Consider the following 15,732-nt stretch of genomic DNA (forward strand, 5'->3'; position numbering starts at 1 on the left):
AGAGATTTAGCGAAACGCGCTACGTTTCTCTCTAACTATAACGTCAATACTTTTTAAATTCCACCACGTATGCGTAAACATTTTGCAACAAATCGCAGTGTCGGCAAAGGGTAGAGACTTTGTCGGGATAGCCTGGTTGGTAGGGCACTAGGCCCATGTCCAAGACTTCGTGGATTCGATCCTCGCCGGCCGAAGACTCCCCGTGTAATAAATGTACTCCCCATGTGACTGATGCACATTGAATCTGTCGGGTCACAAAGTCCTCCATGATGCCATAAAAAATCATACCTCTGGGGGTTCTGATCCAGGAGTTTCCTTGTCTTCTGGGTTGGTTCAAAATTACAGGGCTACGGAGTTGAACATTAGTAGTCGTAAACCCGAAATTCGGGTCGGCTGTTCAACTACGGTTATGAAATAAAGGGTAGCGAATATGAAAAGCGTTACGATTTACGCCAGACAAACTCTGTGAAAAATCTCTCTATTTTGTGTTGGTGTAAAAAGAGCTTTGGTGAAAATATAGATGTGATATTTGTGAAAATAATAATATTTTCTAGTTTCGGCTACCTCATTTATGTAAAAAAAAAAAAAAATCACAGTTGTTTAGTTTCAGACGTGAGATCGAAATGTAGATGGAATCACATCTCGATATAACGATTACAGCATATTAAGAAAAATCCGCTTATTGCGAACGAGACTCTGCCAAAATGCTAATACAGTAAGCACACTCTCGATATCTCGAAAACCTTGTTGTGTAAAAAAAATATATTATATGTAAATATATTTTCCCCCTTTGCATTATATATCCACTTAATATTAATTTAAATTTCTATGTCGAAAAGTTTCTTCTTAAAACCTTATTATGTAGAATTTTTTTCGAAATAGAAATTGAATTTTTTCCGAAAAATCATAAAGCTAGTTTATTTGTAAATACATATTTACTATACTTACATATTTAATAGTAGTTATTCTCATGACTCTATTTTTTAGAGAACTATTGTAGGAATATGTTTTTCTACTCTTTGTAACATATTTAGTTCTGAACTTGTAATCTCGAAAACTCGCCATCTCGACATATTTTTAGTGTCTCTTCTATTTTGAGATATCGAGAGTGTAGTATTAAATACACAAGAATGCACAGGGTTTGATCAAAATAATGGAAAAACTTCTATACTACTAACTCTATGTAAACAATTCCCCTATGTAAACAAAGAACCCTAATGATATTGGAATTGATACTGTATTTACCAAATAAATAGCACTAATCAGCAAATTTTCCCCTACCGATTACACTCACTTTTTAATTTTCAAATGTACCCAAGAACACCACTTTTTAGTTTTCAAATGTATCCAAGAACCCTAATTTTCAAATGTACTTAAGAACGCCACTTTTTAATTTACAAATGTACCCAAGAACCCTAATTATATTGGAATTGATACTCTTTCCAGCAAATAAATAGCACTAATCAGCCAATTTTTCCCAACCCATTCCCACCTCTTTTTAATTTTCAAATGTACCCAAGAACCCTAATTATATTAGAATTGATACTCTTTCCAGCAAATAAATAGCACTAAACAGCCAATTTTTCCCAACCCATTCCCACCTCTTTTTAATTTTCAAATGTACTCAAAAACACTAATTATATTGGAATTGATACTGTTTCCAGCAAATAAATAGCACTAATCAGCCAATTTTTCCCAACCCATTCCCACCTCTTTTTAATTTTCAAATGTACCCAAAAACACTAATTATATTGGAATTGATACTGTTTCCAGCAAATAAATAGCACTAATCAGCCAATTTTTCCCAACCCATTCCCACCTCTTTTTAATTTTCAAATGTACCCAAGAACACTAATTATATTGGAATTGATACTCTTTTCAGCCAATAAATAGCACTAATCAGCCAATTTTTTCCAACCCATCCTCTAGAGTTTCAGAGAAATATCTCTTTCCATCTCCTTGTACTCATTGAAAGCTAAGCAAGTGCAAATGTGTAGGTTAAGTGTAGGTTAATTATAATTGCGGCCCACTAGTTGCATTTCTACTTCCAGACCTGATGAACTACTTACTTAACTTCTCACACACATTTCTTTAGTTCAATGAACTTTGCTTAATTGTTCACAAGCGAGAAAGAATAATAAAAAGATAACTGAATGAATGGAGATGGAGTGAACATGAAATTACAGAGTATTGTGTTATTCAATCTGAGTGTAAATGTTATGGTCAACCGGAAATGTATGAATAGTTAAGATTAAAACGAAGAAAGAAACTGAGCCGGAGGATTTTTTTTTTCTTTCTATTCATGCATCCTTAGGTGGTTGTTATTTTATGATTCATTTAGAAATTATCTTTGAAAATGTCATTAGATACATCATTTTCTAATTTTTTTTAAGCACATCAAAAGCAATTAAACCATAAAGTCAAAGTCAAAACCCATTGGAGGTCAATATTCTGATTTCGAAAGAAAAAAAAAACATAGTTTTTTTTTTCGAGATTTGTATTTTATTCTTGATTTTAAAAAAAATTAAAAAGTTTGTGTCCACCGCAATATATAATTAACATCTTTATATACATCTGAAATGAATCAATTGACTGTGATAGTACACGCAGCCCATTGGCAGCCTTTCTTTATTGGATGGTATAGTTGGTATAGTATGGTTGATGTAAATATTATACAGTCACCAGAAAAAAAAATCTCTTATAACTCATAAGCAGTTGAACGGATTTTCATTTTGTAACTTGTTATATAGCAAAATCTCAAGAGGAATTTCTAAAATTATACCTATAACTGTAACAGCGGTGGAATATGCCTATTTGGACAAAAAAAAAGAAAAAGAAATTAGCACTTTTTCTGAAGTAACGTATAATTTTATTTTATTGCATTCGGTTTAGCTCGCAAAAATAACCTCAAATATCAAATTTCACAAAATTCGGACAATTAAAGGGCCTACGCAGACAAATGAAGAGAGAATTGGCGTACAAAATGGAATGTCGCCAATATTATTCACGTGATCAAAAGTCGCTTGTGAATCGTGCTGCCTGTAGGTAATTCATTGCGTAAATTTACTTCGTTCAGTGAAGTAAATGTGACCCCAAATTTAAAGAAATAAATAAAAAGCGGTAGCAAGATATTCTAAGTTATTCATTGAGCAAATTTGTCAACTCGCGCGGATAAATAAATCAGACTGACCGCAAATTAATAAAATAAATAAATAGTGGTAGCAAGAATTTTTACCTTATTCATTACGGATTACTATCGATTCAAGCTATGAAATATAAAAATAGTAGTAAGATCTCTTTCATTAAAAAAAAAAAAAAAAACTAGGGAAAAGAAGGTTTCTTTTCTGATCTCTGAATTTAAATGGGCGGAACAATTTTGCCTTACAATTTACATAACATTCAATTCCCTAGATAATTCTTCGTTTTAAATATGTCCTTTTAAATCGTACGAATTAAAAATTGATTATTGCAATTTTTTTTTCTGTAAAGAAATATGCTCTCATAAACAGAAATTAAACGGTACGTAATTCAGTCAACCATTCATATGTGTTGTTAAAAAAATTACTTTTGTTGGCATTGTTAATAAAGTAATTTTTGTTTTTGAATCAAGGCAAGGAAAATTAAGATTATAAAAAAAAAAAAAAAAAAAAAATATTGTCTTCAATTATGTGCTTTCAAAATGTAATAAAAAATTAGGTTCATAAATTTTGCAAATGTTAATCACGAATACAGTATTATAAAATTTTTAATATCTACAGGTGCTAACTATAAAACAAGGTCGAATTAATAAAATTAAAGAAATATTTTTGCGTAGGATTTTTTTTTCTTTTTTTGTGTAGGCTCATAATATAAGCATTGGTTAAGTATCATTGATGTTTTTCAAGGGCGCAATTTTGTTATTTCAATTTCCCAATATTTAACCCACACGTTATTCCAGAAAAATAAAAGTATGCCTTAAGTCTCTTATTTATTTATTATTTCAATATCAATTTAAAAATTAATTTAAAAATTTTATCTATTTTGTATTTTCTTTTGTTATTAGTGTAATAAATTAAATTGAAGCAAATTAAATTGTAGGTCAATGTTTATTTTTACGTATGCAAGTGAACTTGTTATTTGATGATAACATTAACAGAATTGTGCAATTAAAGCTTTTAGAAATGGTGCCATTTCTACCTATGCAAGATTTGGATCAACCCGACCCAAATTGAACATATGAAGTTAAAACCTTTTCTCTTTTCAATAATTAAAAAATACTATAATTAAAAAGGCGCATTTGTATATATTATATATATATATATATATATATATATATATATATATATATATATATATATATATATATATATATATATATATATATATATATATATATATATATATATATATATATATATATATATATATATATATGTCACAATAAAGACAAAAAGGATAAAAAGAAAAATAGAGAAAAACGAAGAAAATTATTAATAAGGTTTATTTACTGCGCATGAGCTGCAAGTAAATTGAACTCATAAAATAAGTTACAAATATATAGAAAACATGGAAAATCATAAAGATTAATGAAAAGTAAAGAAAAAAATTATTCATATAAAATATTTTAAAAAAAAACATTAAAAGCCAGAAAAAATTTTTCTTAATTATTCTTTGCTTTCTGACTTTTTTTTAATATATATATTTTAAATTTTATTAAAATATTTTTTTAAAAATATAAAATATTTTATTTTAATAATTTTTCTTCTTCTCTTTTCATTAATTTTTATTATTTTCTATGTTTCCTCTATATTTTTTTTTCTAACTTATATATATACTCGATGAAAATTTTCTTCTGCAACTATCCTTAAATATATAATAAAGAAGCAGCAGCAAACATATAATAAAGAACCTTAAAAAAAGCATTAGTTATAACGCTACCAATCGAAAATACTTCTTAAAAAAGTGCAAGTGTTGGCAGGTACGAAATAATTAAGATAAGTGTACTGCGCTGTGTACAATATAATATCAATAAACAAGTCTTTTTTTAAAGTGTAATATATAATAAGACCGAGATTACTAAGAGCTAAGAAAATCGATTTACTATAACTAAAATCAAATTATTATGGTGGTAAAGCCAATAGAACTTTTAACAATTTCAATTATTTATAATTCGAAAAACGAACAGTGCGATATTTATTTCACCTATGTGATTGAATATTGAATAAAAGAAATACATTTATACATTTATACATAAATACATTTATACATTTATTAAAGAATACATTTATTTGTCAAATTCGATTAAGTGAAACAAAAAACCGTAATTTTTAAAAAATAGAGTAGGATGTAATTCCTTTGCTTCAATAAAAAAATAAAATCTTATTTTCGCTAACATTTTTGCAACATATTAGTTTTTTTCAACTAGTATATTACTAATTTAACGATTTAAATAAATTAATTCGCAGCTAAGATAAAGATTTAATTTTTCACTGCATAAATAATTTGGTAATCGGAAAATCTTGACAAATACCCAATAGAGAGAGTATATATATATTTTTTATCCTCTTTTATTATAAAATTGTAAAACATTATAATTTTATCGTGAATAATTTTGATCTAAGAAACAGTCAATGACAACTATTGAGCCTTGATGGCTCGAGGATAAAGCTGTCATCTTTCAATGAAGTGAACTGGGTTCGAATCTCAGCGATGGCTGGTCGATACGAATTCCGCATCGAGCTGGCACCGACCACAGTGCTGACGTAAAATCTCCTCAGTGGTAGACGGATCGTGGGTTAGAGTTCCCTTGCCGTTAAGCTAACAGTGGGAACTTTTCATGCATTTCCTCTTCATGTAATTCAAAGGCATCTTAGTTCCATCAAAATGCCTTCCACGAAGGCAAATTTCTCCCTATACTTGATCCAAGAGTTCCCCCGTCTTCTGACTGGGGTTCAAAATTATTATGTAACGGAGTTGAACATTAGTGGTGTAAATCTAAAGATTGGGTCTGCTATTCAACGACGGATATAAAATAAAGGATAGAGAATAAGAAAAGCGTTACGATTCATTCTTAACATGATTTAAATTAATCTTAACATGAAAAATATAAGGAAAATACAGGAGTATCAGCGATGGGTCACTTCAGAGCTTGCTAAGTTCTAAACATTCAAATAGAATAAAATTTGTAAAATTTGGTTGCATGATATTTTGTATCGAATTTCATAGATTGAAACTTTAGTTGAAAACAACTAAAGAGACTAAATTATATTATAAATACAAATTAGAGTAATTATAAAAGCCTTGTTACGAACAATACAATCTATTCAAAATAGACTTGTTAAATGAACCTGTAAATAAAATGCTTAACCAAAGAAATTTAAAATATGATACAATAAATATGTTAGTACTCATGAAAGAGAATATCACGAAATTTTACGAAGCTCTGATCAGGCTGATAAGAACAAGCTAATATCCTCTAATATTAATAACTGAGAAAAAAATATAAATTTAAAAAAAATATGTATCCTTTGCCACGATTAATTAAACTTTTCGCAAAATTTTTAACTGAAAAACGAAAAAAAAAACTTTAACAACGGAGCACGATTCTACGGCTGTTTATTTATCTGTGCGATAAAATATTGACGAATTAGGATAATCTCTACTTTGACTGAAATAGGCGGCTGAAAACGCCTCAATGATGTCAATTTATTAAACGTGGTTTTTGTTCTATTCATATTTTGAACTAAACAAACTCACGTTTTTTGTGATAGATGCTACAATGTTTTTAAATTAATATTATATTCTAATAAAATTAATATGGCATTAATTGGAGACGGATCTCGTGGACGACTGGGTGCTTTAGGGTTATTATCTAATTGTGTTTATTTATGTTTTCAACTTTTTCTTGAAAAGTTTGATTTCATATGTAATGTACAAAATAATACCTACTTTTCTCTATTTTTTTATATTTTAAACTATTGAAGTTTCTTGATTGTTAAAGTCTATCCTTGTCATGTGTAATGTAAAAAAAAGAATAACAAAATTTTTCGTATTCTAAAGTTTTATTTATAAAGTTCCTGATGAAAAACAATTAGAAAATGCTTTATTTCCCTCTTGTAAAATTGTTGGTATTGTAATAATACAATTTTATCTTTAGTTGAACAATTAAGTTCGTTTTTGTTGAAGCATTTTTATAAAAAGGGGAAATTGAGATATTTTTAAATGTGCCAAAAATAATTATGTACCATTCGAATTCCATAAACGTGATAAATTAACTCCAGTTCGTACTGTTTTTATTAACAGATAGTGGGCCGTATAGTGGGATCGTATGAAAATAAATTTTCAATATCGTGGAAATGTATAAAAAATGTCACTTATTTTGATATGTAGTAGCATGATTCTCTAATTTTTTTAGAAATTTCTATCACATGGTGCGTAGCGTTTTTAAAGAGCGCTTAAAGGTGCTTATTATTCATTTTCGATTTTTAAAAGCCCTTAAAGGTGCTTTTTTCATGGGGTGTTTTTAAAAAGTGCATAATTTTTCCTTTTTCGAAAATTAGGTTTTTTTCTTTACCATGTTGATTTCCGCTGGGTATTATGCAGAAGCGTGGTTTTCACTTTGCTTTATTAAACTTTTTCACAAATCATTCAACCACAATCCATTTCTGCGTACCGTATGCCCGCAGCATATGATAGCATCTCAATCATATTACATGTTTGATGAAATATTTGCGAGTCTGTATGAGCGTTTACTCAGCTAGGTTCGTTGAGATTCTTTCACTCTCATGTGCAACTCTGCTGCATTTTGCAAGTAATTCTCAACTTCAGACTTCATTTTCCACCCTCTGAAATCGAACCGAAAAATCTTGATCGTGGCTTATATAATCAAAAAAAGAATTCTTTGTCGGAAACCCTACTTTATCATGATCATGTAAAGTCTTTGGAAACTATTTTGCATTTTGGTAATGCATATAGTGCATAAAAATATTTTTGAGTGCTTAAAAAGTACTTAAAAGGTGCTTATTTTCTGTTGAGATATTTGGCTATGCACCTGTATCACTTTTCAGTCAGCCGAGCGGAAGTGAGGGAATGTTCCCAAGTCATAATCTGTTGCAGCAGCTACACTCGTCAGGCGTCAAGCGGGTTTTCAACTTGCAAATATAAAAAAAAAAATGCATGTAAAGGTTTGTCTGGGAAAGGTTATGAGTTATACCCTAGTTGTTGGACCCTTTCTGTGATATTATTTTTTAGTTTCTCTCGCAACGTTGTTGGAAGTTGACAAGGTTTCAATTATTCTGTTTCAGATCACGATAACCTTTCCTAAAAGCAAAGAAAAGTCACATAAAAATGTAGACCTTTGCCAACTTTTCCTTTTCTGACATTCCTTTATGATTTTATATTATTATATTTATGCTGTTCATTTGTCTTTTCTATTTCTTTTCATCATTCCATGAATTTTAATTATTCTTAAATTGAAAAAATATTTTAATTGAAATATCTCCCTCTCATTTGTATTAAAATTCGTATTGATTCAATAAATAAAAAACAAATGCTTATTTTAGGACAACTAATTTAAATTGCTGCTATAAATTGTATTCTGCTAAATAATGACATTAATGTAAATATTGTTGAATTATGACATTTTAATCTATACTAACAATTAAAGGGGTGAGTTATCTTTTACAAGCATGCATATTTAAGATCTTTAGTTATTATACTTTCGTATCATAATCACATATTTATGAACAAAAGTTTTTGTAGTATTTTAAGAATGAGTAAAGTTTTTTAGTATTCTTCATTAAAATATTAATCAATACTCTTTGATGGTTTCATTACTTTTGATTTGGGGCTTAACATCTCATTTTTGCTATTGTTTTAAATAAACTAAAATAACCTACTTTGAACCAAAACACTGTTTTTTTTTACTTCCCAGATTGCTTGGACAAATTGCATTTTGGCTAGATGATTTGACTCAGAATGGCCCATAATAGAATGTCTTGTATTTTTAGGAATCTAGAACGTTCGCTGCCTACGATTCGAACACCGAGCCCATACCTTTTCGACGACGAACACTCGATAATGACTGGCCGACAAGATATATCACCAGTTGTTTCTGTTAAAGCTGAAAATATTCAAAAAGATCTACAATCGTATCAGGTATTATAATTATTTATTCATTTTATCAGGTTTAGTATACCCAAGGGAAGCATATTATAATATATTCGATTTTTGTTATAGTGATCATTGTTAGTTCAAACAAAAATGGGCATTATAACGTGAGGTCGCTATATCATATGCAGGGGTCTGTCCAGGGTATATTTACTACCGTTTAGTGGTACCTTCACTAATTCAACTTTAGGAAATACAGTTTCACAAAATACTTTTAATAAAACAAGTTCTCATGCAAACCCTGTTCTCAATGCAATCTTGGGAAAAGAGGAGCTGCTTTGCCAGATATCTTTTGCGAAAAGGTAGCACATGTTTTGTCAGATAGTGCAATGTGGTAAACCTAACCGGTTGCTCATGCCATATCAAAGCGAGCTTTTTTTTTTTTTAGCTGAGTTTTTTAAAATGAAGCAATGATGGTCTCTCTCTGAAAACTTAGCAGGAAGTTAAAATTGGAACATTATTCTAAGCATTTGAGCAGTATCTTAAACACTGTTGTGAATTTATTATAACAGACCTTTATTTTTAATGGAATTTTTTTTTTTTCTCTGTGAAACTTTTTTCTGTATGACCTAGTCGAAAATGTTCTCATAATAAAAATAACTTTTAGCGCTAGTACTGTTAAATGCATGTTTTTATTAAATTCAGGTTGAAATTTAAGTATGGACAATGAATTTTATGGAATTTTAAATTTGGTTGCAATTTTAAGCCTGCAATTTTACAATAGCAAAATTATTTTTTTCATATGGGGAAAAATATACAGAAATTTACCTGTCATTTTTATTTGAAGTGAAAATTTTTGAAAATATATTCTTACTTTACCATATTTTTGTGTTGATTTTTTAATATAATTTTTAATTTTCACAAATTATATCTAAATTTTCAAAAAATAGGTGCTTCTAAAAAAAAAACTTCGACAGACCCTTGATATGTTTATACATAATTTTAGTTAAATTTTAATTTTACTACCACTGGGGAAAATCATCTTCAGCATGACTAAAAGGAGGCAGTTACGCTATATAGATATTTTTCTTGTGAAAAAAGCAGCTTTTAAAAAATTGGTAACATTTCCCTAAAAAGTTTTTTTTTTTTTTTTTAGAAAAATTTGGTCCTAGAGTCCCTTTTTTTAAAGTTTAAAGCTGCTAAACACCCTGTATAATGAAAGGGTTATACTTCATATAAAAGAGCGTGGACTGTGTTATTTTTTAATGTTAATTTTCCTCAAATGTAAAAATGTTTTTAAGATGATGAAAATTTTATGCATTTACAAATTTAATTGTTTAATTTTTTTTCTAGAAGATTTCTTTTACAGGTTGCTAATTAGTGAGACAGTGCTAGTTTTAAAAATTGCTTGCAAAGAAAGTTTACACCTGTAAAATTTCATGTTGAGAGATATTCAAACTTGAATTAAAGAGCATGATAGAAAACATTTGGGATAAAACTTAATTGCAATAGTGACCTCTGGGTCAAGATATGACCCCTCAAAGTTGTAATAAATTTTTTATTATACGTCTAATTAAGTTTTTATTAAAAAAAAACTAAGGTTGGTGTGTTTTTGTTGCCAAAGGGTTTTGACTTCCTATTCAAATCTGTAAGGCCTACTCCTGATAATGACAGTATTTAACATTTCAGCATTAGTTTGAATTTTTATAGGAACATTTAAAATTTTCTTTTTCTGTTATGAATATTTGTTAAATACTTTCATAAGTCAGTTAATATAAAAGTAAAAAGTTTTAACTTGGCTGTAACAATATTTTTTTAAAAAAAATTTAAATATTAAGAAATAAGAGATTGAATATTGTCCTTAGTTTCAAAAGAACTGTCATCCTCTCAGCTATGAGTCAGATGTCTTACCCATTCGACCACGAATGCAGATTCTTCAAGTGGTCAAATCTTGACTCCACAGTTACTCCATGTTCTTCAATTTTAGCTTTGTTTCATTCTAATAAAGATTTTACAGATGCATACTATCTTTGTTAAAAGTGTTAGAGGATTTTTAAAGAAGAACAAACTTATCATTTAATATTGAACACTTAATAAAATCTGAAATTTCTTTTCCTCTTCACAGACAACATTAAAACTTAAGTTATCCAACTCTTTTTTTATTTTTTTAAAAAACTAAAAATGTAGCAATTTTTTAAAATAATTTAGTGTGTTTTTCAAGAAACAAATTAATCTCAGAAATTTTTTACTTGGAATGCACAAGTTCTTCATAAAAATCATATTTTGGTAAGCATACATTAATGTGAATTTTATTATTTTTAGGGACGAGATGATATGACACGTAGACAAGAGCTTATTAAACAAACAAAAAGAGCAGCAATTTCGCAGAAGCAGCCTCGTCCTCCATTGGAACTATATCGCCCGCCAAGTATGTCTTTTATAAGACTGTGAAAGAATGTTCTTAATATGCGCCCAAAAAAATCTGTGGAATTTTTTTTAATAATTTTAATTTTTGCTTACTTGTATAAATAATATTTTCTAGTGCTTTTTGCATGTTTTTTTTTTAAAATTTATTTTTTTATAATTAATGTTATAAATTGTTTTGGGCACAATTTTGGAGACTTTCAGGATTAAACCGAGAATCGAAAGTTAAAGTGAAAGTTAAGTTAATGGAAAGTCAATGCAATTTCACTGAAGCAGATAATATAACTTGTGTTGAATGAGCCGAAACTACGAAACAAATGTTAGTTTGAAATGCATAGCTGCCAACAACTACGGATTCCTTGTAGCATTTCATTATTAGATTTAAAATGGTTATGAATCTTAAAATTATTTAATCTAAAAATTATTAAATCTATAATTATTTACTAGAATGTTGAAATCTCTGAAGCAATCCAAAATTGAAAATATTTTGTTGTTTGTTCTAGTACTCATAATACTTCCAGTTCTTACCCTCTGTAAATAAAATATTTTTAAGTGTCTGTTTTTGTGTTTAAAAGTAATTTGCATCAAAAAATTATTTTAAAATATTTAAATTTCGGTCTGTTTCAGATATTAATTGCTATTTTTTGTAGGTAAGTTAAATGATATGTGAAATTATCTATATAACACAAAATTCAATATGACACATTGCCTCACGCTTTAAGATTCCCGTTATAAATATCTATTGTATTATCGATATTTTATGTTATAAGAAACTCATATTAATGTTATTCAAACGAAGTCAGATTTTTTTTCGAATATATAATGACTACTATTTTAAAAAGTAATGTGTATCAACGCTCGTCATGCTTCAAATAAATACTACTAATTCAAATGGTTTGAAATTTCGTATGCTGGTTCATACTTTTATTAAACTTATTACAGTTAAATTCTTTATTGTAATTTTATTTTTTGTCGAATAACATTGTTGTATACTATTTATGAATAGAATATCATCAGGGCTCAAAGTTGTCCTTAAATTCCTTAATATCCTTTAAGAAAAAAAAGAAAACAAACTAAAATGTCCTTAATTGTTAAAAATTTCAATATGTGTCCTGGAATTTTTAAGATTTTTCCAAGTTTTTGTTGAAGTTAACAGGAAGAAAAAATATTATTTATCTAGAAAATAATTGAAGAAATTTCAAAATCAAAAATTATGTTACATGCCATGAAACAAGGTAAATAACAAAAGGAACGACAAAGTCTTCATAACCTGTCAAGTACGACATTAATCTACTTCAAGTATTAGAAGAGACAATTACCCTTGATTTGATATGGGAGAAATAATATAAAATGTTCTTATCTCTGTTCTCTCTCCTCATCACTATATCATACTCTACTGTTTTTATAAAGCTAATCCTCATATTTTGTTACTATTTACGATTTTCCATATTTAGGCTATTTTCTCTTCTTTTTATGTACATATATAAAAAAATTTGAGTGTTTTTTTAAAAATGTTTCTTTTTCAACTAAAGTGCAGACTACCAAACTTATTACCAATTGTATACCTGCGAATCCATGTTAGTATTACAAATTGTGCCAATTAGAGAATCAGCATTGTTAAATTGTCCTTAATTTTAGAGACAAATTTTGTCCTTAATTCTTATATTTTGGACTTCCAGTCCTGTATCAATATCTATCTATATCAGAGTTGGCAAGGTTTAGAACAGTGGATTAATCCACAATTTAAACCGTCATGTCCAAAACTGTCGAAAACCCTTTAATTCAAATTATGTCTCAATTTTTAAAAAATATTGTGAAAAATAAAAGGTTAATTTTTGAACAAGAAACAAAATGAAGACAAGTTTTTGTTTTATTAAAAAAGTTAATTATTATTTTTAATATTGCATTATTTATCCTTACGCAAAGCATAATTTATCAGGCATAATTCTAAAGGATTAGGTATTCACTTATGTTGTTCAATGATGTGTGGAGCTTCAAAAGTTAAAAATCTTTTCCCTTTACATTATGCTATTTTCCTTTTAATAAGTTAAAACAAGTTGTATAAAAAGTATCAAATATTTATTAATCTATGTAATTATTATGTGTACAATGGTTACACATATAGAATTTTTACCTTTTACCAATTTACTCAAGGTTCAATGTTTTGGACAGTTTTAGACAGTAAAACCCAGGTGTACTGTCCAAAACCTGTTAAGGACGTTCAAAACCTCAATGAAAAAACAAAACATATTTTCCAATTTTAAAAAAGGAAAATATTTCCCTCTAGAATACTTTCTAAACTTTGTTAATAATTTGTCTAAAATTGCTGATGTTTTTTAATTAGAAATCGTGCAGAAGAATGGAACAAAAGTACATTTTGCTGATGATAATCAATTGAAGAGAAGTCCTCCACCATCTATGACTGCCCTTCCACTAGAACTTAAAAGTGCCTTAAAACGATCAAAAAGTTTCACTGCTGATGAATCCAGGGAACTTGAGAAGACTGGATTTCACAGGGAAGCTTTTCCTCTAGAATACCAGGGTCTTATAAGACAAGCAGTGCTTGGTAATTACTTTTTTTTTAATGATTTATTAATTCTTCTTGATTTTATTTTGATCAGTTTTAATTTTTAAAGTGATACTTCTTATATGAACATATCTGCCAACTCTACTGGATTTTGACAGTTTTTACTGGTTTAATAAAAATTTTCCTGGTTTTTGTGCATTTATATAAATGTTTTTCGTATTGATTTTCATTTCAATGAATTTAAAATAATTATTTTCAGATCCGAATTCTTTATCATATCAGAAACTTATGGAATTAGTTCGCTTGATTTGTAGTAAAGCAGTTGAAAGTCTTCAGTTTTCCGCTCCAGCAGCTCAACTTTGTTTCTCTATAATTGAAGTAGGTTCTTATTAACTGCATTGTTCAAACAATTGTTCATTTTATAATGGAGCTGTAATTTTTAACAATCTTTATGTATTTTTAATAATCTATATGTTAATAATACTTAAATATATTATTAATTTGTAGTTAGTACTTTATGGTATTTGAATTTTTTTGCGGGCTATTAATAGTATAATAAAGCCAACTAATTTCTGTGTGTGTGTGTATATATAGCACATTAAAGACAAAAAGGATACAAAGAAAAATGAAAAAAATTAATATGTTCTTATTTACTGCGCATAAGCTGCAAGTATATAGAACTCATAAAATAAGTTAAAAATTTATTTTTTTGTTTCCAGCTTTTTAATATATATTCTTTAAATTTTTTTAAAATAAAATGTTTTAATAATTTTTCTTCTTCTCGTTTCATTAATCTTTGATATTTTCCATGTTTTCTCTATATTTTTTGTTAGACAAATAATAGGAGTTAAAAGGTATGAGGTTCGATTTTCCGTCGTCGATCTCATGCATTCAACTTGCGTCGGTGACGTCATGGTCTGCGGGGATCGGCCAGCTTATTTTCATTTGCTGTTGGTCGTTCTTGCGTGGATCATGACGTCACCTGCTATCTGTATTTAAGCTTCTGTTGAAGCAGATCATTTTGTATTCTTTCTTTTCGTCACTCTGTGTGTGACATTCTTTATTACTAATGTTTTTAAATAAACTCATTTATTCAGAAACTTCGTTTCTCTTTTATTGTTGACATGACAAATATGATATTCTGCGAGAATCTCGGCTGTCAAGGTTATGGGCCCAGTTTATGGCATAACCGGGATTCATGTTCTATCGTCCTGAATATTTAGTTTTGCATTAGCCTGGATTTAGCCGAGTCTTTGTCAACTTCAAATGGAGAATCTTAAAGATGGGGGCCGCTCCCGCCCGCCAAATTTGCAAAGTGAATCGTCAGCTTAAATCATAAGTTTGCTGTGGAGTACTTCAAGGTGCTGTGGATTTGAAAAATAATACCACATTTAAGAAAATATGATGCTTCTAAAGAATTTTTCTCCAGTTGACAAAACTAACAGTAAGAATTTATTTAAAGAATTTTAGACCGGAATTTGAAGTCGGCACATCCAAGTTTGATGGCTACTGCTAAAGATTACGAAGTTTGGTATCTAGTATAGAACTAACAGCGATACTCCCTTTTGCTTTTAAAGAACCTTTTGAGCTATAATTGTTTCATCATGGAATCTTCGAACCTGCATATAGATTTCCTAAATTCGTCAAATTGGAGTACGTGGAAAGAAAATATGAAAGTAATCCTTATGGACCGA

The 15,732-nt window shown here is 28.7% G+C and overlaps 1 protein-coding gene across 2 annotated transcripts in view; it reads left to right on the forward strand.

Annotated features, from left to right (window-relative positions):
* LOC107443005 (MIF4G domain-containing protein A) overlaps positions 1–15,732 on the forward strand; it is a 45,365-nt gene that overhangs the window by 14,392 nt on the left and 15,241 nt on the right. Inside the window, exons 1-5 of one of the 2 annotated variants that reach the window (XM_016056736.5) lie at positions 6,633–6,842; positions 8,988–9,135; positions 11,410–11,515; positions 13,856–14,077; positions 14,298–14,416. In XM_016056736.5, the coding sequence (XP_015912222.1) occupies positions 6,796–6,842; positions 8,988–9,135; positions 11,410–11,515; positions 13,856–14,077; positions 14,298–14,416 (642 nt within the window). In that variant the 5' untranslated portion in view covers positions 6,633–6,795. Of the gene's footprint in view, positions 1–6,632; positions 6,843–8,987; positions 9,136–11,409; positions 11,516–13,855; positions 14,078–14,297; positions 14,417–15,732 lie in introns of those variants that run through there. The other variant, XM_016056737.4, reaches the window with a different exon arrangement.

The sequence above is a fragment of the Parasteatoda tepidariorum genome, chromosome 5 (assembly GCF_982258835.1).
Source record: "Parasteatoda tepidariorum strain Cologne lab strain chromosome 5, Ptep-v5.0, whole genome shotgun sequence".
NCBI lineage: Eukaryota > Metazoa > Arthropoda > Arachnida > Araneae > Theridiidae > Parasteatoda > Parasteatoda tepidariorum.